The sequence below is a fragment of the Triturus cristatus genome, chromosome 2_1 (assembly GCF_964204655.1).
Source record: "Triturus cristatus chromosome 2_1, aTriCri1.1, whole genome shotgun sequence".
Classification (NCBI taxonomy): domain Eukaryota; kingdom Metazoa; phylum Chordata; class Amphibia; order Caudata; family Salamandridae; genus Triturus; species Triturus cristatus.
In genome coordinates, this window is record NC_140581.1 from 991231310 (window position 1) to 991254881 (window position 23572).

Here is a 23572-nt window from a genome sequence, read left to right on the forward strand (position 1 = left end):
GAAAGAAGAAATAGCTGAATGGGAGAAACTGGCAGGATCTGGCAGTGAGGGGGGAAGATTCGGATCACAAATCACAAAAAGATTCCGAGGCGCAAGTCGTTCAACCGGGTCCCTCCGGAACACCAGGGGTTTGATCCATGGGGAGAGGACGCATTGGGCTTGAGATGCCCCCGGGAGTGTCTGGCTAGATGCAGGAGAGATCTTAGTTGTGGGGGGGGGTCGCATCTACCGGCCCGCTCATGGGTTGGTTATGCTTTCAACCCCATTAGATGGGGAGTAGTTAACCTCTGAGCCGGCCTATATACTTAAATAGTTGATCTAATAAGGAATCCAAAGCTTATTAAATATTATTAATTTAAGGAAGTAATCTCCTTGTGAAAATAAAATGCATTCCCTATCAACTTGCCAATGCCACTTCTTTTGTCTACTTTGCAGACATCCAGACTTCCCTTGTATATATTTCAAATTTTAAACTAATAACAGTCGGTCCTGAAGAAGGTGGTCTCCCACTGAAACGCGCGTTGACCGCGATCTTGTTTTCATCACAGTGATATTGAAGATTGTTAACTTCCAGCTTGTCAATCTGATCCAAGTTGACCAATCCAAGGGTCCAGTGTTTACCTTTCCCTGTGTTTTTCCTTTAGTATTTAAAAATTCTTTCTTTTGAATGAATGCTAGTATGAATGATTAGTAAATGTTTACATTGCTGTCTAGGATGTCATAGTATTTATTGTCTTTGATGTCTAGGATGTTATGATTATTTTTTATCACACCAACTATGTGACATGTTTGCACTAAAAGTGTAAGTGTATCAAAAAAAAAAAAAGAAAAAAATATTTTTTTCGCTTGATTCTAATTAAAAATAAAAATTTCTTTGATTCAAAAAACATAAAGGACTAATTATGTTTTCACAAAGACAGTGATAAAATCTGAAGTGACATTTGGCATGTTGTCCCGGTAATGTGGAATCTTATTAGATCAACTGTTTAAGTATATAGGCCGGCTCAGAGGTTAACTACTCCCCTTTTTCATTGTCCTCTCCCTCCTCTGGGGCCTAAAGTTATATAGGGAGAACCTTTGCTCTTAACTTTCAACCCCATTAGATGTCAGTGCTCCGACATATTCAAACCACTCCTCTGCACCAGTAACTCGTTCTTTCTTTTATTTTTTCCCTTTTTTCTTCCTTTTCTTTTTTTCTTGTGTTTGTACATTGTCAATGGCATAATGTGATTACAATTATAAATACATATGCATAAGATGGACGACTCTCCATATAATTGCCACAATATACCTGTCTTAGTGGAGCAAGTACCCACAAATGTAGACAGTAATGGATTATGTAACTTGTTTATGTTTGCCCCTTATCCTTTGTGAACTTAAAGTGTTGAATTATATATAATGCCAATAAAATATGTTTAAAAAAAAGACATATCCCTCAATCTAGAATTAGTATATGTACAATTACTTTATGAGAATATCATTATAAAGGCCACATGATAGAATTCACAAGGTTAACAGCAGTATTGGGGGATTGCTGGGGTCAGAAAATTTGCAACTTACTTTCCTTTGGATGCTATGTAAGTCGAGAGGATGGGGGTGTGTGCAGTCAAGGAACAGCTCATTATTTGATGCAGTGTAAGAAAGTAGTGGGGAAAAAGAGGACAAGAGATTTTGTTTGTGTCTGTGTGAGAGTCTCAGACAGTCAATCAATCAATAAGTCAATCAGGGGTTTATAAAGCGCGCTACTCACCTGTGAGGGTCTCAAGGCGCTGGGGGCGGCAACTCTGGCTCAGTGTCGTTGAAGAGCTAGGTCTGGAGGTCCTTCCTGAAGATGTTCAGGCTGGGGGAGCGTCTGATGTTGACGAGGAGCTCATTCCAGGTTTTGGCTACGAGGTAGGAAAAGGACCTTCCTCCTGCTCTGCTTCTGTGGATGTGGGGGGTCTCCGCTAGGGCGAGGTCGGTGGATCGGAGAGTTCTTTTGGGTGCGTGGAAACAGACTCTATCGTTGAGGTATTTGGGTCCGATGTTGTGGAGGGGTTTGAAGGTGTGGGTGAGAAGCTTGTAGGTTATTCTCTTCTCAACGTGGAGCCAGTGTAGGTCTCGAAGGTGTTGCGTCATGCGTTCGTGCCATGGGGTCTCGAGGATGAGTCTGGCAGCGGCATTCTGGATGGTTTGGAGCTTGTGTAGAAGGGTCCTGTTGATGCCGGCGTAGAGGGCGTTTCCATAGTCCAGTCTGCTGGTTATGAGTGCGTGGGTGACGGTTTTACTGTGTTCGGGGGGGATCCATTTGAAGGTCTTTCGGAGGATGCGGAGGCTGTTGAAACTGGTGGAGGCGCCGGCATTGATCAGGGGTGTCATGGTGAGAGAGGAGTCAAGGATGATGCGGGGGGGGCCACCATGTGTCGTCCCAGGTGGAGGTCGAGGGTCCCAGGATGAGGACCTCTGTTTTCTCAGTGTTGAGCTTCAGGCAGCTGTCCTTCATCCAGGCCGCAACGTCCCTCATTCCTTCCTGGAAGCTGAGCCTGGTTTCTCCAGGATCCTTCGTGAGGAAGAGGATGAATTGGGTGTCATCGGCGTAAGATACTATGTTGAGCCCATGCTGTCGGATGCTGGCGGCTAGGGGGGCTATGTAGATATTGAAGAGCGTGGGGCTGAGCGATGATCCCTGTGGTACTCTGCAGTTGATCTATGTGGGTTCGGAGATGAAAGGGGGAAGTCTGATCCTCTGGGTTCTGCCGAAGAGAAAGTATCCGATCCAGCTGAGGGCGGTTCCTTGTACCCCGGCGTCGTGCAGCCTGGCTGCGAGGGTGTGGTTTGAGACGGTGTTGAAGGCCGTGGAGAGGTCTAGTAGGATGGGGGCTGGGTCCCTGGTCGAGTAGCATGCGGATGTCGTCAGTGGCGGCGAGGAGGGCGGTCTTGGTGCTGTGGTTGCAGTGGAATCCGGACTGGGCGGCATCTAGGATGGAGTGCTCTTCTATGAATGCAGTCAGCTGGGCGTTTATGACTCTTTCGGCGATCTTGGCGGTGAACGGGAGCAGAGAGATGGGCTGGTAGTTCTTCAGGTCCGTAGGGTCGGCCGTGGGCTTCTTGAGGAGGTGCTTGACTTCTCCTGCTTCCAGTCGTCAGGGAAGGTGCCAGATTGGAGGGAGGCGTTGATGGTCCGTCCTAGTTCAGGGGCGGTGGCGGCCTTCTGGTAGATGTGTGGTGAGCAGTGGTCTGTCGGGGCTCATGGTCGTGGTGATGAGTTCCACCATGGCGGGGGTCCAGGTGGTGATGATCGGTTGGTGGTCAGCAGAGGGGGAAGGAGCGGTGAATGGCGTCTGGTCACTGAAGTGTTCGTAGAGCGTCTTGATCTTTTGATGGAAGTAGGCGCTGAGCTTGTTGCAGAGTTCCTGGCCTCGGGGGGTTTAGTGAATTGCTGTATGACATTGAAGAGTTCTTTGGCGTTCGTTGCATTGGTGTCGATTTTATTCTTGATGAAGGTCCGTTTGGTGTCCCTTATGAGCTTGTGGTAGTTCTTCAGGGCGCTCCTGTGGTTGTTTAGGTCTTCTGTGGTTTTACGGCTTTACCATATTTTCTCGAGGCGTCTGTGGGTACGTCTGACAACTTGGAGTTCGGTGGTGAACCAGGTGGCCTTCAGGGGGCATTGTTTGGCAGGGTGACGGAGGGGGGAGATCTTGTCGGCGCATCTGGAGATCCATCGATGGAGTTCTTTTGCTGTGGAGTTGGCGTCAGCTGTGGTGGTGGGGGGGTCTAGGAGGATTGTGGAGTTTTGGTGTTCCTCTGTGATTTTGCTCCAGTTCCTTCGTGGCAGGCGGGGGGCCGGTTTGGGTGCGGTGGTGGTATTGAAGTTGAAATGTACGCAGTGGTGGTCGGACCAGGAGGGCTGCATGGTGTGGCTGAAGTGGACGTTCGATCGTCCGGCGAAGATGGGGTCGAGGGTGTGTCCTGCTCTGTGTGTGGAGGTGTTGACAAGCTGCTTCAGTCCGAGGTTGGAGAGGTTATCGAGGAGGGAGGTGGAGTAGGGGTCGCTGCGGTTGTCGAGTTGGAAAGTCAGGTCTCCCTCCGAGTAGGATGTAGTCCGTGGAGGTGATGGCATGGGGTTCGACGAGGTCAGTGATTTCTGTTGTGGCCAGGGAGCGGGGTCCCAGGGGTCTGTAGGCGAGGGTGCCGCGGAGAATGGTCCTGGGGGAGGTCTGGAAGTGGAGGTGTTCTGTGCTGGAGTGGGGGTCACTCGTGCTGGAGGTGGCGAGTCGGAGGGAGGCCTTGTGTGCAATGGCGAATCCTCCTCCTGGGCGGTCCTTCCTCTGGACATTGTATCCGTCGGGGATTGCGTTGGGTATGTCAGGACCGGAGGTGGCGTTGGTCCAGGTTTCCGTGAAGAAGGCGATGTCGAGCGAAAGGGTGTCGATCAGGTCCCAGATCTCTACTGCGTGTCTGTGGAGGGAGAGCACATTAAGGAGGATGCAGATCAGGGCTTCGGTGGTGTGGGCGTCCCGTGAGCCTGTGGCTGACGTGGGGGTGATGTAGATGGTGCAGGAACGTTGGCAGTGTCTGCTGGAGAAGGGTCCGTGGGTGTTGTTCGGTGAGGAGTTCTGGCAGTCTGGGTGTCTTCCGGGGTTGAGAGCGAGGAGGGTGGTGGCGTCGAATTGGTGGGGCTCTGGGGAGCCAGGGTTCCTGGCGCTGGCGGGTTGCGGACGGGCTTTGCCTTAGGCAAGTCAGCGGCGCAACCGCGCAGCGGTCTGCATTATGTAGGGTAGGGGAGGGATGCTCATCTGGGAGGCAGGAAACAGGCGGGGGCTGGAGGGAGGGGCCGCGGGTCAGCAGCGGCGGGAATCAGGGAGAAGGATACGGCGAGGAGAGGGGCAGGCGTACCGTGAATGGGCAGAGATGAGCAAGGAGCAGCAGAAAACACAAACAATGCACAAAATGAGAAAAGAGAAACCAGTACACCCAGAGAGCGGAAAGAAAAACACAACAAATGCACAAAATGAGACAAGAGAAACCAGTACAATCAGAGAGCTGAAAGAAAAACGAAACAAACGCACAAATAGGAAAAGAGAAAACCCAGTAGAGTCAGAGGTCCACAAGTACAATACAAATACTGCGATGCGGCAGGCGGGCAAAACAGCAGCCTCGAACACCCAGGCTGGGGGCTCAGCGACGGAGTGTGTGGAGCTGCCGGGGAGAGTGCAGGCCTGTGACCGAGGTCATGGTCTTACAACCGTTCCCCCGCAGCGGTCTGCATTATGGAGGGGAGGGACGCTCAGCTGGGAGGCAGGAAATGGGTGGGGGCAGGGGCCGCGGGTCTGCAGCGGCGGGAATCAGGGAGAAAAGAACGGTGAGGAGAGGGGCAGGGGTACCGTGAATGGGCGGAGATGAGCAAGGAGCAGCAGAAAACATAAACAATGCACAAAATGAGAAAAGATAGAACCAGTACAATCAGAGAGCAGAAAGGAGAACACAGCAAATGCACAAAATGAGAAAAGAGAAACCAGTACACTCAGAGAGCAGAAAGAAAAACACAACAAATGCACAAAATGAGAAAAGAGAAATCAGTACAATCAGAGAGACACTTGGAGCTCAATTACTGATAAGAAAAAAAGAGAGAGAGCGAGTGCAGGACAGAGAGAGATAGTACAGATTATGTATAGGTTTAGCTATCTGAATGTTTGCTTATTAAATATGATCCAATTCAGAAGTTCAAGAAAATCAGAACAACTGAGAGGAATTCAAGCTTAAATTTTGCAATAACTGGAAGGATTTCACCCATAACCAAAGAAACCAGCATTGGCAAACTCAATAGGTCTCTCCTTTCGGGCCTGTTGGCTTTGCCACAGCCTTTTGGGGATGCTGCATCCTTATCTAGGCAGGCACCATTATGCATATGCTCCTTCAAAAGCACTATTTCTTATTAAAAAAAAAAATTAAATGAAGTGGCGCAAAAAAGTGTTTTCTCTCTAAGGTGAAAGGACCTGACTCTTCCATGTCACGAACATACATTAAAAATATATATATTTAAAAATAGTTTTTTTTTTTTAAAAGGCCGATGGGCATGTGGGACAACGGAGGAGTGGGTGGAGGGAAGAAACGAGGAGCAGTGGGGAAAGAGAAAGGTAACGCATGAGGGAAAGCAACACAGTTGGGTGGAGGAGAAGCACACAAGCAGACCGCATCTCCTGCACAGGCTACACCTGAGGTTGATAGCAGCAAAAAAAACCATTAATTTAACATACCACTAATATGCGACTGGCAAATCTGCAGTATCATATTCTTTAAACTATTTTATCTGAGATTACTCAACTACTCCCATTGAAATAATAATAGGACCAAGATTTAGAATGACAATCCAAATTCATAAATTCTCTAACCAGAATCTTAATGCCACAATTGGTCAATCTAAAACCTATGGGTCAAATTTTCAGTTGGTGTAATAGCAGTCTGTCACAGGAACACCGGGAACTATTTCAATTAATTACAAGTTATACCCAACTTAGCAAGGGTGATAATGGAAATAGCAGGGGTCATGACCATGTCAAACATTTTTTACAAAATGAAAATTTGGTTCCGTCAATGAGAAACCCTGCTACAAACTAAGTAACACTGTAAAAACATCAATCTGAAAACATGCCATCAATTGTCAGAAAGACAAGGATCAGAAGGTAGTCCATTTTTAGGTCTCTACTGGGCAGCGCATGCGCTTACTTCGAGACATGTTGTATTCAGCCTATGGGCTCTAAACCCACCCAGAGCTTTCCATTGTTTCTTCGTCTGCCTTTACGAATTCCATTGTTTTCGTTGGTCAATAGCATACATTTGTCCCACCGTTGGGCTGTTTGTTCCGCCTTACAGAGACTGCCCCTGCTACAGGAATCCTTTCACTATGGGCCATATGTTTTGTTCCAGTGCACAGCTGTGAATTTACACTTTCTCCTTGCTGCTGCTTCCAGTTCACTTTATCTCTTGTGCCGTTTCAACAACACCACCTCCCACCCCTCGCAGCTTGTTTTTATTCTGAACAGCTGTTCTTCACTCCCTCTCCTGGGCTGCAGTGGCCTTCTCCTCCCTGCGCCCTTCCCCACCCCCATTGGTGCCTTCATGACCACGTGACGAGGAAGGTGGCAGAGTTTTAGCAGATGATCAGGTTGAATAATTCCTGAGGTATGATACGTCTCTAGGTGGTAAATGCTATGGTTGCAGATATCATGATGAGTTAGGTCCTTGAGGAAGTGTGCTGTGATGTAGTTGTTCGATCCCTGTCATGTTTTCCAGTTTGTCACCCCCCTATGTTGCACGGGACACTTCTACATGGATCCTTTGATGTAAGGCTGCCACCTCCCAGAACTACTGTAACATTAGTGCTAAATGTTCTCTTTTTCATGCTTGAAAATGTTAACAAAGAGATTTAAAAAAAAAAAGCAATTAAAATAACTTAGAGTGGGATTACCAAAGCTTCCAAATTCAAATTGGTATCCTAAAGTGAAGCATGGCAATCAAACAAAGCAAAGGAGAAACTAATTGCCATTTTTCTTTAAAAAAAAGAAACTGATTGCATGGTTTACCTGAATTTTATTTGGCAGAACTGTAAAAATGTTCTCAGCTGTCTTGCATAGGATGCTCCAGCAGTACTGAGGTGGACTAGGAAGCTTCATAGCCTGGACAAGACCCTCCATGATGCTCAAACACAGTTCCTGGTTCTTCAGCCTATTTTCGGGTTCCAAATGCTGTATCATAAAAGCCTCTGCAAAGGTTTGGAGCTTGTCTTCTGATACATGCTTCATCCAGAGTGGCAATGAACTAAAAAGATGTTTTCTGATTTTCATCTAGATGTGGAAAAAGGTATAGAAAGAACATGAATCAAGTATAGCTTGTGGCATCCTGAACACAAGACACTATAAATGTCCATCTCACACCAACCCACACAACAACTTAACTCAACTAATGAGGTTGTTCCTATCTATTTCATTTGAAGTTTTTATATACCGCTTATGATGCTTCCAGGCTGTTTGGTATGCTTGCAGGACTGATCATAAAGTAGAAGCACACAAGAAAGGTGACATAATGAACAAGTTACTTACCTTCGGTAACGATAAATCTGTAAGAAACATTAGTTAGTTAGATTCCTCACCTTAGATTCCTCACCTTAGAATTGCCCCAGGCGTCAGGCTGGATCCGGAAAGATTTTTTGTCAGCAATACCCTTGCGCGTCGCTAGGCGTCGTCTGCGGCTCTGCGTCCGTAGTCGGCGTCGTGCGCCGGGATGACGTCGTCGGAGCACTTAGACGCCGCCCTCGCGCGCTGACGTCAGTTCTTGTACATAGCTTTCCGCGCCAGGAACGCAGAGCCATGCAAGAGACCGACACTGGTGCCAAAAAATTCTAGGGCCCTGAAAGAGATAACCTCAACCCTAGATATCGGTTCGCAGAACGGGGAGGATGGGTGGGTCGGTGAGGAATCTAACTAACTAATGTTTCTTACAGATATATTGTTACCGAAGGTAAGTAACTTGTTCATCTGAAAGAAACATGTTAGTTATATTCCTCACCTTAGAATAGATACCCCAGCAATACCAACCCCGGTGGTGGGTCTGCGAACCAAGATCACACCAGAAAGTCCTGGAGAACAGAACGGCCAAAGAAGCCGTTGTGAGAAGTTGGCCTGATATATGATGTCACTAATTCTAGTGTACACCTTGTATCAGTCCAAACAACCCTTATGGTGATTGGTTGTAAAGTCAACCTTATAGACCAGCTATCCTAGTGGTAGCATGGACAAGAGCAGTCTTAGGCTAAACTCCATTTGTAACCCCTTAAATACCAAATGAAAGGACACCACATCAGATATATATATAAAATAAAGTGTATTTATTCTAGTCAAACCCTCAGCACTCTTTATGAGATTCGAGGTAAGTACAACACAGTCTTATTCAAGCATAAATTAAGTCACACAGGTAAGTAAAACAGTTAGGCCCTAGGGGCCACGCAAACCATATACTAAGTAAGTGGTATGAGGACCACTGTCACGGAAATAGGATAGGCCTAGGCCTAGGGAATTGCTGGGGCTACACTATACTACCCAAGATTAGGAAGTGGGAGGCCCACGGGATTCAGGTGCAGAGTGGAAACACTCACACGTAATGCGTATAATCGATAGAAATAGTACAGTTTAGAATTAATAAGATTTAGGACACTTCTGGAGTAGCTTGGAAGTCGAGACTTGAGAACTAGACACTAGGATAGTCAATACCCTGATGAGCACCGGAGTACCCAAGTTACCTAGCCCACGGGCTGCGGGTGCATAGGTGTGAACTTGCGTCGGGTTTCGTCGTCGACTCCTATGGATGCCTGAAGGAAAGATGCTGACTGGCAGTCAGTAAAGAGTGTCCGGTAGATCCCAAGGCCGGGATCAAGAAGGAAGGATACCTGCAAGCAGAAGGGACAGAGTCTGGGTCACTAGCCAGTGACCACGTGGAACCAGGAAGGAACCAGGCGATATCGGGAGATTGCAGGTGAAGAGGTGAAGCTTGTCGCAGCAGCCACGGGTACCAGGAGACGTTGAGGACGACCAGGACCAGGAGGCGAACTGTCCCACGAAGGCTCGTGCTGTCGGCGGCATCGAAGTCGAACTAGGACTCACCAAGCCTTGGCAAGCGGAACCCTCGAAGAATGGAGGACTTGCTTCTGGTGCAGACCAGGAAGGTCTGGGGTGCTTCTCTTTTACGGAGGAGCAGGAGCCAGTCTGGAGGAGCCAAACCAGCAGTGTAAAATTGAAGGTGTGTCGTTGAACAAGTTACTTACCTTCGGTAACGATGTATCTGTAAGAAACATTAGTTAGTTAGATTCCTCACCTTAGAATATCCCCAGGCGTCAGACTGGATCCAGTAGATTTTTCGTCAGCAATACCCCTTGCGCGTCGCTAAGCGTCGTCTGTGGCTCCGCGTCCGTCGTCGGCGTCGTGCGCCGGAATGACGTCGTCGGAGTACTTAGACGCCGCCCTCGCGCGCTGACGTCAGTTCTTGTACATAGCTTTCCACACCAGGAACGCAGAGCCATGCAAGAGACCGACACTGGTGGCAAAAAATTTTAGGGCCCTGAAAGGGATAGCCTTAACCCTAGAGGTCAGTTCGCAGAACGGGGAGGATGGGTGGGTCGGTGAGGAATCTAACTAACTAATGTTTCTTACAGATACATCGTTACCGAAGGTAAGTAACTTGTTCATCTGAAAGAAACACGTTAGTTAGATTCCTCACCTTAGAATAGATACCCAAGCAATACCAACCCCGGTGCTGGGTCTGCGAACCAAGATCACACCAGAAAGTCCTGGAGGACAGAACGGCCAAAGAAGCCATCCCTCCGGACTTGGCTGTCTAGGCAATAGTGCCTGGCAAACGTGTGCAGCGAAGCCCACGTCGCCGCCTGACAGATGTCCTGCAAAGGAACTCCCCGTCCCAAAGCAGTAGTAGCCGCCGTGGCCCGAGTAGAATGGGCTCGCAGCCCAACAGGAGGGTCCTTTTTCGCCAAGGAATAACAGATTTTTATACACAAAACGACCCGCCGGGAGATGGTCCGTTTGTGCACAGCTTTTCCCTTCTTTGCACCCACGTAGCCAACGAAAAGCTGGTCGTCCACTCGGAACTGTTTTGTGCGGTCCAAATAAAAGGAGAGCACACGTTTTGGGTCCAGACGGTGGAGCCGCTCTTCCTCTTTGGAAGGATGCGGAGGCGGAAAGAAGGTGGGCAAGGTGACAGATTGCCCAAGATGAAAGGGGGTCACCACCTTCGGTAGAAAGGAAGGACGAGGCCGAAGGACAACCTTGTCCGGATGAACAGATAGAAAAGGAGGCTTGGACGATAGAGCCTGGAGCTCACTCACCCGTCTAGCCGAGGTGATGGCTACCAGGAAAGCAGTCTTAAGAGTTAGAAGACAAAGAGGACAATTGTGAAGAGGCTCAAAGGGAGCGCACATCAGGAATGTTAAGACAAGATTCAAGTCCCACTGAGGCATTACAAAAGGGACAGGAGGGAACGTGTGAGTAATGCCTTTAAGAAAGCGTGACACTACAGGGGACTTGAAAAGAGAGGGCTGATCAGGAAGCCGTAAGGCAGAGAGGGCAGCAAGATAACCTTTCAAGGTGCCCAGGGCAGAGCCCTGCCGGGCCAAAGAAAGAAGAAAGAGGAGAACCTCAGAAAGAGGGGCGGAAAGGGGATCCACAGCCTTTGCTGTGCACCATGCCACAAATTTGTTCCACCGGCAGGCGTATACCGTCTTTGTGGAGGGACGCCTGGCTGCCAGAATGATATCACAGACTTCAGGAGGCAAGTCAAATGGCATCAACTGCCACCGCTCAATCTCCACGCATGGAGGTGGAGGCTGGACAGGTTCGGGTGGAGGACCGTCCCCTGCTGCTGCGACAGAAGATCCTTCTGAAGGGGCAGACGTATCGGAGGATCGGTCAACATACTGAGTAGCTCGGGATACCAATACCTTCGTGCCCAATCCGGAGCCACCAAGATGACTTGGGCCCGGTCGCGCCTGATCTTCTTCAGCACTCTGGGCAGAAGTGGTATAGGCGGAAAGGCGTACAGCGGACCGCAACTCCACTCGCGACGAAAAGCGCCGCCGAGCGAGTGCCGCCTTGGAAATTCCAACGCGCAGAACTGCTGACATTGCGCGTTCTCGTCGGTGGTGAATAGATCTACCCAAGGCTCTCCCCACTGCTGAAAGAGACCTTGCGCCACCTCGGAGTTCAGACGCCATTCGTGATTCATCATGCACCGGCGGCTGAGTTCGTCTGCTCTGGCGTTCAGAGAGCCCGCCAGATGTTGAACCACCAGGGTGATGCCCTGGTGTTCCAGCCATGTCCAGAGTCGCAGACCCTCCTGACAAAGGGTCCACGACCCCACCCCTCCCTGTTTGTTGCAATACCACATGGCGGTGGTGTTGTCCGTGAACACCTGCACGACACTTCCCCGGACAGAGGGAAGGAAGGCTTTCAGTGCAAGTCGGATCGCTCTCAGCTCCAACAAGTTGATGTTGAGGCGAGACTCCGCCGGAGACTAGAGGCCTCTGATCTCCGCCTCTCCCATATGGCAACCCCATCCCAGGAGGGACGCATCCGTCACTACGACATGCTCCGGTAGGGGTAGGGAGAGGCTCTTGCCCGTGACCCAATCGCGGTCCGTGAGCCACCACTGCAACTGCTGTGCAGTGCCCTCCGAGACCAAGACATGGTCGGACAGGTTGCCGTGATGCTGGGCCCACTGAAACTTCAGGTCCCACTGCAGAGCCTGCATGCGCCGCCTGGCGTGATGCACTAGTAGGATGCAGGAGGCCGCAACACTAGCCTGACCGAAACCCAGGATAGAGGCCGAAAGATGGGAATCAGGGCCTGTATATCCCGGACCCGCTGTTCCGGTGGATGAACCCGGAACTGCGCCGATGAAGAGGAGCTTCTGAGAGGGGCTCAGGTGTGACTTCGGCACGTTGATGGAAAACCCTAGCAAATGCAGGAGATCCGCCGTAGTCTGGAGGTGGGAGACGACTGACTGGGGCGAGCCCGTCTTCAACAACCAGTCGTCGAGATAGGGGAAGACTGGAACCCCTGATCTGCGCAGATGAGCTGCGACCACCGCCATCACTTTCGTGAACACCCGAGGGGCACTGGTAAGGCCGAAGGGGAGCACGGTGAACTGAAAGTGCTCCTGACCCACCGTGAACCGCAGGTTACGCCGGTGGGCCGGCAGGACGGGGATATGGAAATATGCGTCCTGCAAGTCCAACACTACCATCCAGTCTCCAGGGTCTAGGGCAGCTAGAACCTGAGCCAAAGTCAACATTTTGAACCGTTCCTTCCTGAGGAAGGCATTGACGTTCCTGAGGTCCAAGATAGGGCGTAGGGCCCCTTTGCCCTTCTTGGGAACCAGAAAGTAGTGGGAATAACAACCACGACCTACTTCTGGGCTCGGAACGCGCTCGACGGCCTCCTTGGCCAAGAGGGCCGAAATTTCCGCTTGTAGAAGATTCAAATGATCCCCGAGATACGGTGGTGCTGCGGTGGCATGGCTGGAGGGGTCGTCTCGAAGGGGAGGGAGTAGCCCCTTCGGACGATTTGCAGCACCCACCTGTCCGAAGTAATGGTACGCCAGTAGAGCAGGTGATGGCGAACCCGGCCTCCCACTGGCGTGGAATGGGCCTGAAAGCTCGGACTAGGAAGGCTTTGAGGCGGATGCTGCCGGGGTGGATGTGGACTGACCGCGTCGTCCTCCAGTACCGCTTCGGCGGAAACAGCGACCGCGTGTAGGCTGGTTCTGCGGCCGGTGGCTAGGCGGACGTGAGGAGGTGCCCCTTCCTTGGCCACGAAAGGAGCGAAAAGCGGACGTTTGTGGCCGCGGGGCCGAGAGGCCCAAGGACGTGGCCGTAGCCCGGGAGTCCTTGAAGCGAGCCAGCGCACTGTCCGCTTTCTCACCAAAAAGGCGAGCGCCATCAAAAGGCATGTCCATGAGTGTGCTCTGGACATCCCCTGAAAAGGACGTGGACCGCAGCCAGGCGTGACGTTGAAGCGCCACCGTGGTAGAAATCGCCCTACCCAGCGAGTCCGTAGTGTCGAGTCCACATCGGATTGCATGGCGCGCTGCATCTCTCCCATCGGCCAGAGTCGAGGAAAGCCGTGCCCGGGCCTCCTCCGGGCACAGTGGCAGCACGTCCTCCACCGTATCCCACAGAGAGTGGGAATAACGGTCCAAGAGACAGGCGGTGTTCAAAGACTGCAGGCCCAAACTGAGCGAGGAGAACAGCTTCTTACCGAACTGTTCCAGTCTCTCTGAATCCCGGTCCGGAGGAGCGGACGGGAAGGAGGATTGGGAGGTAGAGGCCTGGATAACCAGACTCTCGGGGGTGGGGTGTTGGGACAGAAAACTGGGGTCGCCCGGAGCAGGGCGGTGGCACCTGGCAACGTTCCTATCCACAGGAGGGACTGTGGAGGGCTTGGACCAGGTGCCCTGCAGAACGTCAGGGAGGGCCTCATTGAATTGCAGCAGAGGCTCAGTGGAGCATGCGGCAGACTGAAGCACCTCAGTGAGGATGTTAGTCCTCACAGCCACGGCAGGCAGCTCAAGCCCAAGGGCTTCGGCCGCCTTGCGCAGCACCACAGAAAAAGCTGCACCCTCCTCCGAAGCCACAGTCGGAAGAGAGATGAATCCAGTGTCCGGTGAGGTATCCAATCCACTGGCCTCCCCCAGTTCATCTGCCCAGTCCTGAGAAAGGTGCCCCTGAAGGGCCATAGGGTCGTCAGACCCCTCCCATTCGCCCCCGTCATCCGATTCCTGGTAAACAGGAGGAATGATCGGAGCCGGTCGATAGACAATATGTGTCTCTAGCGGCGTCGGATGCTGCGTCGGGACCGGACAGGGGCTGAACCGGGGATCGACGTCAACCGGCGCCGGGGCCGGAGCCGCCGGGACGCGAGGTCGCCCAGTCGAGTCCACGGGGCCCGAAGGCGCGCCAGCGGGCGTCAACGGCGGGGCCAGGCTCCTCATGGCCGAGAGGAAGGCACTGACCTCCGCCGGCGTCGCGTCAGTCCCAGGGACCGGCGGGTATGGGGACTTGCACGGCGCCTGCGGTTCCCGCGGAGCAGCGGGGGTGGAACCACCCGGACCCTCGGCCGAGTCGCGCGACCGGCGAGGGGAGTCCGAAGAGCGGTATCGCCTCTTGGACTTCTTGGAGTGCTTCGACTTACCCGAAGACTTCGAGCCAGATGAGTGACGATGTCGAGTGCGGCTCCGTGACCGATCCTTGGATTTCCTCCTGGACCGGGATCGAGAGTGGCGAAGCTCGAGAAGCTTGCGGGACCGCTCCCGCCTAGCCTTCGAGGTCAGGGCCATACAATCGGAGCACGACTCCGCGTCGTGGTCGAGGCCCAAGCAGTACAGGCACCGGCGGTGATGATCGGTCACCGACATCAGTCGGTGACAGTCGTCGCAGGCCTTGAAACCAGGCATCCTACCGGCACCAGAGTCGAGAAGTGACCAAAAAGAGTCGAAAAAGTTAGTCAAAAATGGACTAAAGGGGTAGCTCTCCCGGATCGGCGCTTAATGGCGCGGAAAAAAGAAGAACTGATGTCAGCGCGCGAGGGCGGCGTCTAAGTACTCCGACGACTTCATTCCGGCGCATGACGCCGACGACGGACGCGGAGCCGCAGACGACGCCTAGCGGCGCGCAAGGGGTATTGCTGACGAAAAATCTTCCGGATCCAGTCTGACGCCTGGGGATATTCTAAGGTGAGGAATCTAACTAACGTGTTTCTTTCAGATCTTAGGGACATTAAACTAACCTTGACCAGTTGAGTCTTCATGTTCTAAGTGGAAATATCTGGAGAGTTCATCTGCATTGGTATGGTCAGTCCCAGGTCTATGTTCCACTGTGAAGTCCATCCCCTGTAGGGAAATGGACCACCTAAGAAGTTTGGGATTTTCACCCTTCATCTGATTTAGCCACAAGAGGGGCTTATGGTCTGTCTGAATCTTGAAGTGAGTGCCAAACAAGTATGGCCTCAGCTTCTTCAGGGCCCGAACCACAGCAAAGGCCTCCCTCTCAATAGCTGACCAACGTTTCTCTCTAGGGGTCAGCCTTCTACTTATAAAAGCAATGGGCTGGTCTTGATCTACATTCAGTTGTGAAAGAACAGCTCCCACACCCAACTCAGAAGCATCTGTCTGGACAATAAACTCTTTGGAGTAGTCTGGAATTTTCAGAATAGGTGCACTGCACATGGCCTGCTTCAGGTCATCAAATGCTTTTTGACGGCTTACTGTCCACTGAACTTTCTTTGGCATTTTCTTGGAGGTCAAGTCATTAAGTGGTGTCACAATGGACCCATAGTTCTTAACAAACTTTCTGTAGTACCCAGTCAGGCCCAAGAAAGCTCTGACCTGAGTCTGGGTAGTTGGAGGAGTCCAGTCCTTTATGGTCTGGATCTTGCTCTCCAGCGGTTGAACCTGACCCTCACCAACTAGGTGGCCCAGGTACACAACCTTGCTCTGCCCTATCTGGCACTTAGTGGCCTTGATAGTGAGGCCTGCCTTTTGCAGGGCCTCTAAAACATTCCTCAGGTGGACCAGGTGATCCTCCCAGGTGGAGCTAAAGACAGCAATATCATCAAGATAAGCTGCACAGTAGTCATCCAACCCAGTAATGACTTGATTCACCAGCCTTTGGAAAGTGGCAGGTGCATTCTTCAAACCAAAGGGCATTACCACAAATTGATAATGTCCTCCTGGGGTCGAGAAAGCAGTTTTGGCCTTTGCATTCTCAGCTAGTCTGATCTGCCAGTAGCCTGCTGTCAGGTCAAATGTGCTCAAAAACTTAGCAGCTGCCAGTCTGTCAATGAGCTTATCTGCCCTAGGTATTGGGTGGGCATCTGTCCTAGTGACAGCATTGAGACCTCTGTAGTCCACGCAAAACCTCATCTCTCTCTTACCATCTTGGGTGTGAGGTTTTGGCACAAGAACTACAGGACTAGCCCAAGGGCTCTCTGAAGGTTCAATGACTCCCAGCTCCAACATCTTTTGTACCTCAACTTTTATGCAGTCCCTGACATGGTCAGGTTGCCTGTAGATGTTACTCTTCACAGGCAGACTGTCACCAATGTCCACCTCATGGGTGCACCAGCTTGTCTGACTTGGGGTCAGAGAGAACATATGTCTGTAGGATTGCAGAACTTGCCTGCAGTCCTGCTGCTGATGGACAGTGAGGATGTCAGAAAAGACCACACCATCAACTGAGCCATCATCAGGGTTCTGAGTCAACAGGTCTGGGAGAGGGTCACTCTCTTCCTCCTGCCCCTCATCTGTAGCCATGAGTAAGCCCATGTCTGCCCTGTCAACATATGCCTTCAATCTGTTGACATGAAGCACCCTGTGGGGGCTTCTGGGAGTCCCAAGGTCCACCAAGTAGGTGACTTCTCCCTTTTTCTCAACAATAGTGTGGGGTCCAGACCATTTGTCTTGGAGTGCTGCTGGGGCCACTGGCTCCAAAACCCACACTTTCTGCCCTGGCTGGTAAACAGTCAGCACAGCCTTTTGGTCATGCCAAGCTTTTTGGAGTTCTTGGCTTGCCTCAAGGTTTTTAGAAGCCTTCTTCATATACTCTGCCATCCTGGAGCGGAGACCAAGTACATAATCCACTATATCAAGTTTGGGTTGTCTGAGAGGTCTCTCCCATCCTTCCCTTACTAAACATAGGGGTCCTCTTACAGGATGCCCAAACAAAAGCTCAAAAGGGCTGTAGCCAACCCCCTTTTGTGGGACCTCTCTGTAAGCAAACAGAAGGCAGGGTAAAAAGATGTCCCATCTTCGCCTAAGCTTGTCTGGTAAACCTTTTATCATTCCCTTTAGGGTCTTGTTGAATCTCTCAACAAGCCCATTGCACTGTGGGTGATAGGGTGTGGTGAACTTGTAGTTCACACCACACTCCTTCCACATTGCAGTCAAATATCCTGACATGAAGTTGGCACCTCTGTCAGAAATGACCTCCTTTGGAAAGCCCACTCTGAAGAATACTCCAAGCAGAGCCCTTGCCACAACAGGAGCTGTTGTGGTCCTCAGGGGAATAGCTTCTGGATACCTGGTGGCACGGTCCACTATCACCAGCATGAATCTGTGCCCAGATGATGTGTGTGGGTCCATTGGTCCTACAATATCTATGCCCACCCTTTCAAAGGGAACCCCCACCACAGGTAGTGGTATGAGGGGGGCCTTGGTGGTGCCACCTGATTTGCCACTGGCTTGGCAGGTGACACAGGAGCGACAAAACTCCTTGGTATCTTCTGACATATGGGGCCAGTGAAAGTGAGGGACAAGCCTGTCCCAAGTCTTGTTCTGGCCTAAGTGTCCTGCAAGGGGAATATCATGGGCCAAGGTAAGAAGGAAGCCTCTGAACTTCAGTGGTATGACCAACCTCCTGGATGCACCAGGCTTGGGGTCTCTAGCCTCTGAATACAGCAGCCCTTCATCCCAATACACTCTATGAGTACCTTGAGCATTCCCTGCAGCCTCAGCTGCAGCCTGCTGTCTGAGGGGTTCAAGAGAGGGGCAGTCTAATTGTGCCTGACTCAGATCTGCCCTTGTAGGTCCCCCTGTCCCAAGAAACTCAACCTGATCATGTTCAAGTTCTTCTAGGACAGTTCCTTCAGGGCTCTCAGGATCATCCTCCTGTGAGGGCTGATCCAGTGCCTGAAGCAGGGGGGAAGGCACAGCCTTTACCCTACTGCTCTTTCTCTTGGTTTGTGACTGGTCCATAGTTCCAGGATCCAGCAATTGTTCAGTGGTGCACTTTTTGGCCTGTGACCTGGTCACAACAAGGACATGTGCATCTATCCCTAGCATTTCTGTGTGGGTCCTATACTCCACTTCAGACCAAACTGAAGTTTCAAGATCATTGCCTAGTAAACACTCCACAGGAAGGTCTGAACTAACAACAACTTTCTTGAGGCCAGTTACCCCTCCCCAGGAGAAGTTAACAATTGCCACACTATGGGAGGTAGTGGCATTGCTAGCGTTGGTCACTAGGTAGTTCTCACCTAATATGATCTGTCCAGGGTCCACAAAGGCAGGTGTCACCATTGTGACACTAGCCCCAGTGTCCCTGTAGGCCTGAGCCATTCTTTGGTTGATAAAAGGAGTCTGTCTGTACTTGCCCAGGTTACTGGGGCCTACAGTAGAGGACAAAGCTAAGTCCCCATCACAGATCAGAACAGCCTCAGTAGGTATTCTGACTAGGCCAGAATCCTCCTCAGTTCCCAGGGTTAACCCTACTACACCCTTTTGCTGGGAACCACCACTTACAGCTGAACTAGGGGGTACAGTTGCCTTAGGGGCAATGGTGGCTGGGGGCTTATCCTTTTTGGTGCACTCACTAAACCAATGTGAGTTGGACTTACAATAGTTGCACCATGGTTTCTTTTGGCCATCTTTCTTTTTATCCTTTTTGGGACCACCCTCCCCCTGAGCCTTTTGGGGGCCTGGTAAAGACTTCTGGTCTTTTTGTTTCTGATCATTACCCTTCTGGTCTGCCTTTTTCTGATCACCGCCCTGGTTCTGGTTTTTCTGCTTAACTCTAGTCCTGACCCATCTATCTGCCTTCTTTCCCAATTCTTGGGGAGAAGTCAGATCAGAATCAATCAGGTGTTGATGCAGTAGCTGGTTTTGACAGTTGTTAAGGATTTGTTCTCTCATGATCAAATTATAAAATCCTGTATAGTCCTTAACCTTACTTCCCACTAGCCAGCCTTCCAGAGCCTTAGTGGCACAATCTACAAAGTCAGTCCAGTCCTGAGTCTGTGTCTTCTGGGTATCCCTGAACAACAACCTGTATTGTTCAGTGGTTAGGCCAAACCCATCAATCAGAGCACTCTTCAGGACAGTGTAATTGTCTGCATCCTCATCACTAACTGTGAGGAGCTTGTCTCTACCTTTCTCAGAGAAGGAGAGCCACAAGATAGCTGCCCACTGACTTTGGGGTACCTGCTGTACTTTGCAAGCCCTCTCCAAAGCAGTTATCCATTTGTGGATGTCATCCCCACACTTGTAGGGAGGGACAATCTTGCTCAGGTTTCTATTATCATAGTGCCTGTCTCTATCCTTAGGGATATTGCTGCCACCAGTGGGTTCTAACCCACTTAACTTTTATTCTCTAGCCAGAGCAAGCTTCTCCTTGGCAAGGGCAAGTTCTTCCCTCTCAATCCTTAGATTAGCTTCCCTCATTCTGGCTTCATGCTCTTTTCTCTGGGGGGGAAGTCATTCCCCTGTGAGAAGAGGCATTAGAGATGCTAGAGACATGGGAGTGGATGGATTCCCTTGAAGGGGATCTGTCTCTCCTGCTTCTCTGGTTAAGCCCACTTGGGGGTCTGTATGGGGGGACCCCATGCAAACTCCCATGTAAGCTTAGGTTAGCCTGGCTAAGTCTTCCTACTTGGCCCTGGCTGTCTACCTCCTCATCTGAAGTCCCATCGGTCTCATCTGTAGCGGGTAGACCCTCCCCTGTACCTAGGGTACCAGCCTGTGAGGCCCTAAGAGCATCATATTCCTCTAGGATCTGCACTAGCTGAAGGAGGGTAGGGTTTGCACCCTGTTTTAACTTTCTGGAGGTACACAATTGTCTCATCTCCTGAAAAGTTAGGGTATCATATCTAGAGGGGATCTTTCTCAAACCTGCCCCTCCTGAGAGAGAATCTCCTTGATCTCCTCCCAGAGACATGATCTAGTGAGGGTGTGGTGTGTGCACCTACCTACACTAGTTGTTTCTACTAAACCTCTCTAGTAGTTGTAGTCAGGGTGTGTTAGGCCCTTCAACCTACAACCACTAAGTCCAGTAGGACTTAAGTATTATAATCTATGTTATATGTACCTAAACAATATCTGTGTGATCTTTCAATTTAGTATCTCAAGATTACAATGGTATTACAACAGCAAGCTCAGATCCCAACCGCTGCTCACCAATGTGAGAAGTTGGCCTGATGTATGATGTCACTAGTTCTAGTGTACACCTTATATCAGTCCAAACAACCCTTATGGTGATTGGTTGTAAAGTCAACCTTATAGACCAGCTATCCTAGTGGTAGCATGGACAAGAGCAGTCTTAGGCTAAACTCTGAATGGCATGTGAAGCCAGCTGTGATACCATATATAATCCCTTGAATACCAAATGAAAGGAGACCACAAGAGATATATATATAAAATAAAGTGTGTTTATTCTAGTCAAACCCTCAGCACTCTTTATGGGATTCGAGGTAAGTACAACACAGTCTTATTCAAGCATACATTAAGTCACACAGGTAAGTAATACAGTTAGGCCCTAGGGGCCACGCAAACCATATACTAAAGAAGTGGTATAAGGACCACTGTCACGGAAATAGAATAGGCCTAGGGAATTGCTGGGGCTACACTACACTACCAACAGTTAGGAAGTGGGAGCCCCACGGGATCCAGGTGCAGAGTGGAAACACTCACGCGTAATGCGTATAATCAATAGAAATAGTACAGTTCTGAAATAAGCAGTTTTAGGACACTTCTGGAGTAGCTAGAAAGCCGAGACTCGGAAACTAGACCCTAGGATAGTCACTACCCTTGTGAGCACCGGAGTACCCAAGTTACCTAGCCCACGGGCTGCGGGTGCATAGGTGTGAACTTGCGTTGTGTTTCGTCGTGGACTTCTATGGATGCCTGAAGGAAAGTTGTTGACAGGCAGTCAGTGCAGAGTGTCCGGTGGATCCCAAGCCCGGGATCAAGAAGGAAGGGTACCTGCAAGCAGAAGGGACAGAGTCTGGGTCACTAGCCAGTGACCACGTGGAACCAGGAAGGAATCAGGCGATGTCGTGAAGATTGCAGGTGAAGAGGTGAAGCTTGTCGCAGCAGCCACGGGTACCAGGAGACGTCGAGGATGACCAGGACCAGGAGGCGAGCTGTCCCACAGAGGCTCTTGCTGTCGGCGGCGTCGAAGTCGAACTAGGACTCACCAAGCCTTGGCAAGCAGAACCCACGAAGAATGGAGGACTTGCTTCTGGGTGCAGACCAGGAAGGTCTGGGGTGCTTCTCTTTTGCAGAGAAGCGGGAGCCAGTCTGGAGGAGCCAAACCAGCAGTGAAGATTCAAAGGTGTGTCGTCGCAAAGGCCGCTAGCCAACGGGCAAGCAACCGGATAGACGCGGCAAGCAGGAAAATGCAGAAGGGCCCCACGCAGGACTCGTGGAGTGTGGGGGGCTGATCTTCGGTGCAGATGGTGCTTGGGGTTGGGGCTTCTCAATCCCCGGTGCACAACTTCGAGGGTACCTCAGACGCTGCGCTGGAAGATACTCGCCACTTTTCCCAGGTAGCCGGTCCCACGTCTCTCGTCGCCTCCACGGATCTCAGCTCGGCTGTGGATGTGGATCAGGGTCGGAGAAGTCTGGAAGTCAAGGCTCTGGTCGGGCTCTTCAGCAAAGCAAAGGGGAAGTCTCTTGATGGTGCCTGTTTGCACAGGGTAGCCACTCCTTGGCCACAAGGGAGATTCTTCAGTCTTCTTCTTTCGTCGAATGTCGAAGGTCCAGAGTTTCTGTTCAAGTTACAGGTTCAGGATAATCTAATCTCCTGGGGCCCAGCTACCACTCTTATACTAATCTGGGGGGCTGGGTTGCCTGCTAGGTCACGCCTTATGGGTGGGACCTGGGAGGGGGGTGATTACACCCCCTTCCCTTTGTCCAGTTTCGCGCCAGGACTGGGGCTGGTGTGCCCCAGCATCGGTTTGAACTGGACTATGCATGGGACACCTTGTGTGCCCCAGGCAGTGTCTCGTTTCATTCATCCCTCCCTGCCCCAATACACTAAGGCCTACCTGGGGTGGTGCTCGCACCTCCCAAGGCAGGAAACCTATTGTCCAAGCCTCCCGTGCCGGGATCACTCCCAGCAGCAGGAGGTCAGACTTGTGTCGTGGCAGCAGCATCCATTTTGTGATGCTGGGGCTCTGGTTAACTTTAACCGGGTAAGTAGGTTTCAACATGTCTTCTCCCTCTAGAAGGGAGGGATAATATCCTCATCCCCAGAAATGGGATGGGGGTATTATTCCAAAGTGTTAGACACCTTAAACGACATGTTTTGATAAAGCCAAACCATAGTTACCATAACCGTTTAAGATTATAAGGCACTTTAAGAGTATATGGTAGGCTATATCATAGAACAGCTGTAAGGACATGGTTCCGAAAGCTGCAGACAGGCTCAGCTCATGCTAGAGCACCATCTCACATGTTACCAAGCACTCTGCCGCCAGGATTGTTAAGGCCTGCCATAGGAGTGGCTGATAGATACACATGTGTCTATATATAAGATAGGTATAGGAATACTACACCTAAGCAAGTGGTGATTACACGACCTTGCCCCAGCTGAGTGATCAGCCAGTTGTGTCATAATGGAAGGCCAGGCCAGGGGTGGCATAATACATGCTGCAGCCCCTGGTAGGCCTAGGGTACACCTATGCCCTGGGTACCTAAGGTACACTGTACAGGGGCCAATAAGGTGATCCTATCCAAATGGGTTATGCACCTAAAGTACATAGTATTAATTTAGAGAGAGAACAGCAGGGCTGTGGGTCTGATTAGCAGGCCCACAGCCACATCTAAGTCAAAAACCAGTAAAGCAAAAGCAAAAAGTGGGGGTGAACATAGAAAGCAGACCCTACTCTCCTAAAATAACCGTTTAAGATTATAAGGCATTTTAAGAGTATATGGTAGGCTATATCATAGAACAGCGATAAGGACATGGCTCCGAAAGCTGCAGACAGGCTCAGCTCATGCTAGAGCACCATCTCACATGTTACCAAGCACTCTGCCTCCAGGATTGTTAAGGCCTGCCATAGGAGTGGCTGATAGGTACACATGTGTCTATATATAAGGTAGGTATAGGAATACTACACCTAAGCAAGGGGTGATTACACGACCTTGCCCCAGCTGAGTGATCAGCCAGTTGTGTCATAATGGAAGGCCAGGCCAGCGGTGGCATAATACATGCTGCAGCCCCTGGTAGGCCTAGGGTACACCTATGCCCTGGGTACCT

At 50.8% G+C, this 23572-nt stretch overlaps 1 protein-coding gene across 2 annotated transcripts in view; it reads right to left on the reverse strand.

Moving 5' to 3' along the window:
• Positions 1–23572, reverse strand: part of FOCAD (focadhesin) — a 1730079-nt gene that overhangs the window by 356604 nt on the left and 1349903 nt on the right. For both annotated transcript variants that reach the window (XM_085634390.1, XM_085634400.1), the window contains exon 40: positions 7563–7823. In XM_085634390.1, the coding sequence (XP_085490516.1) occupies positions 7563–7823 (261 nt within the window). The remainder of the gene's footprint in view (positions 1–7562; positions 7824–23572) is intronic.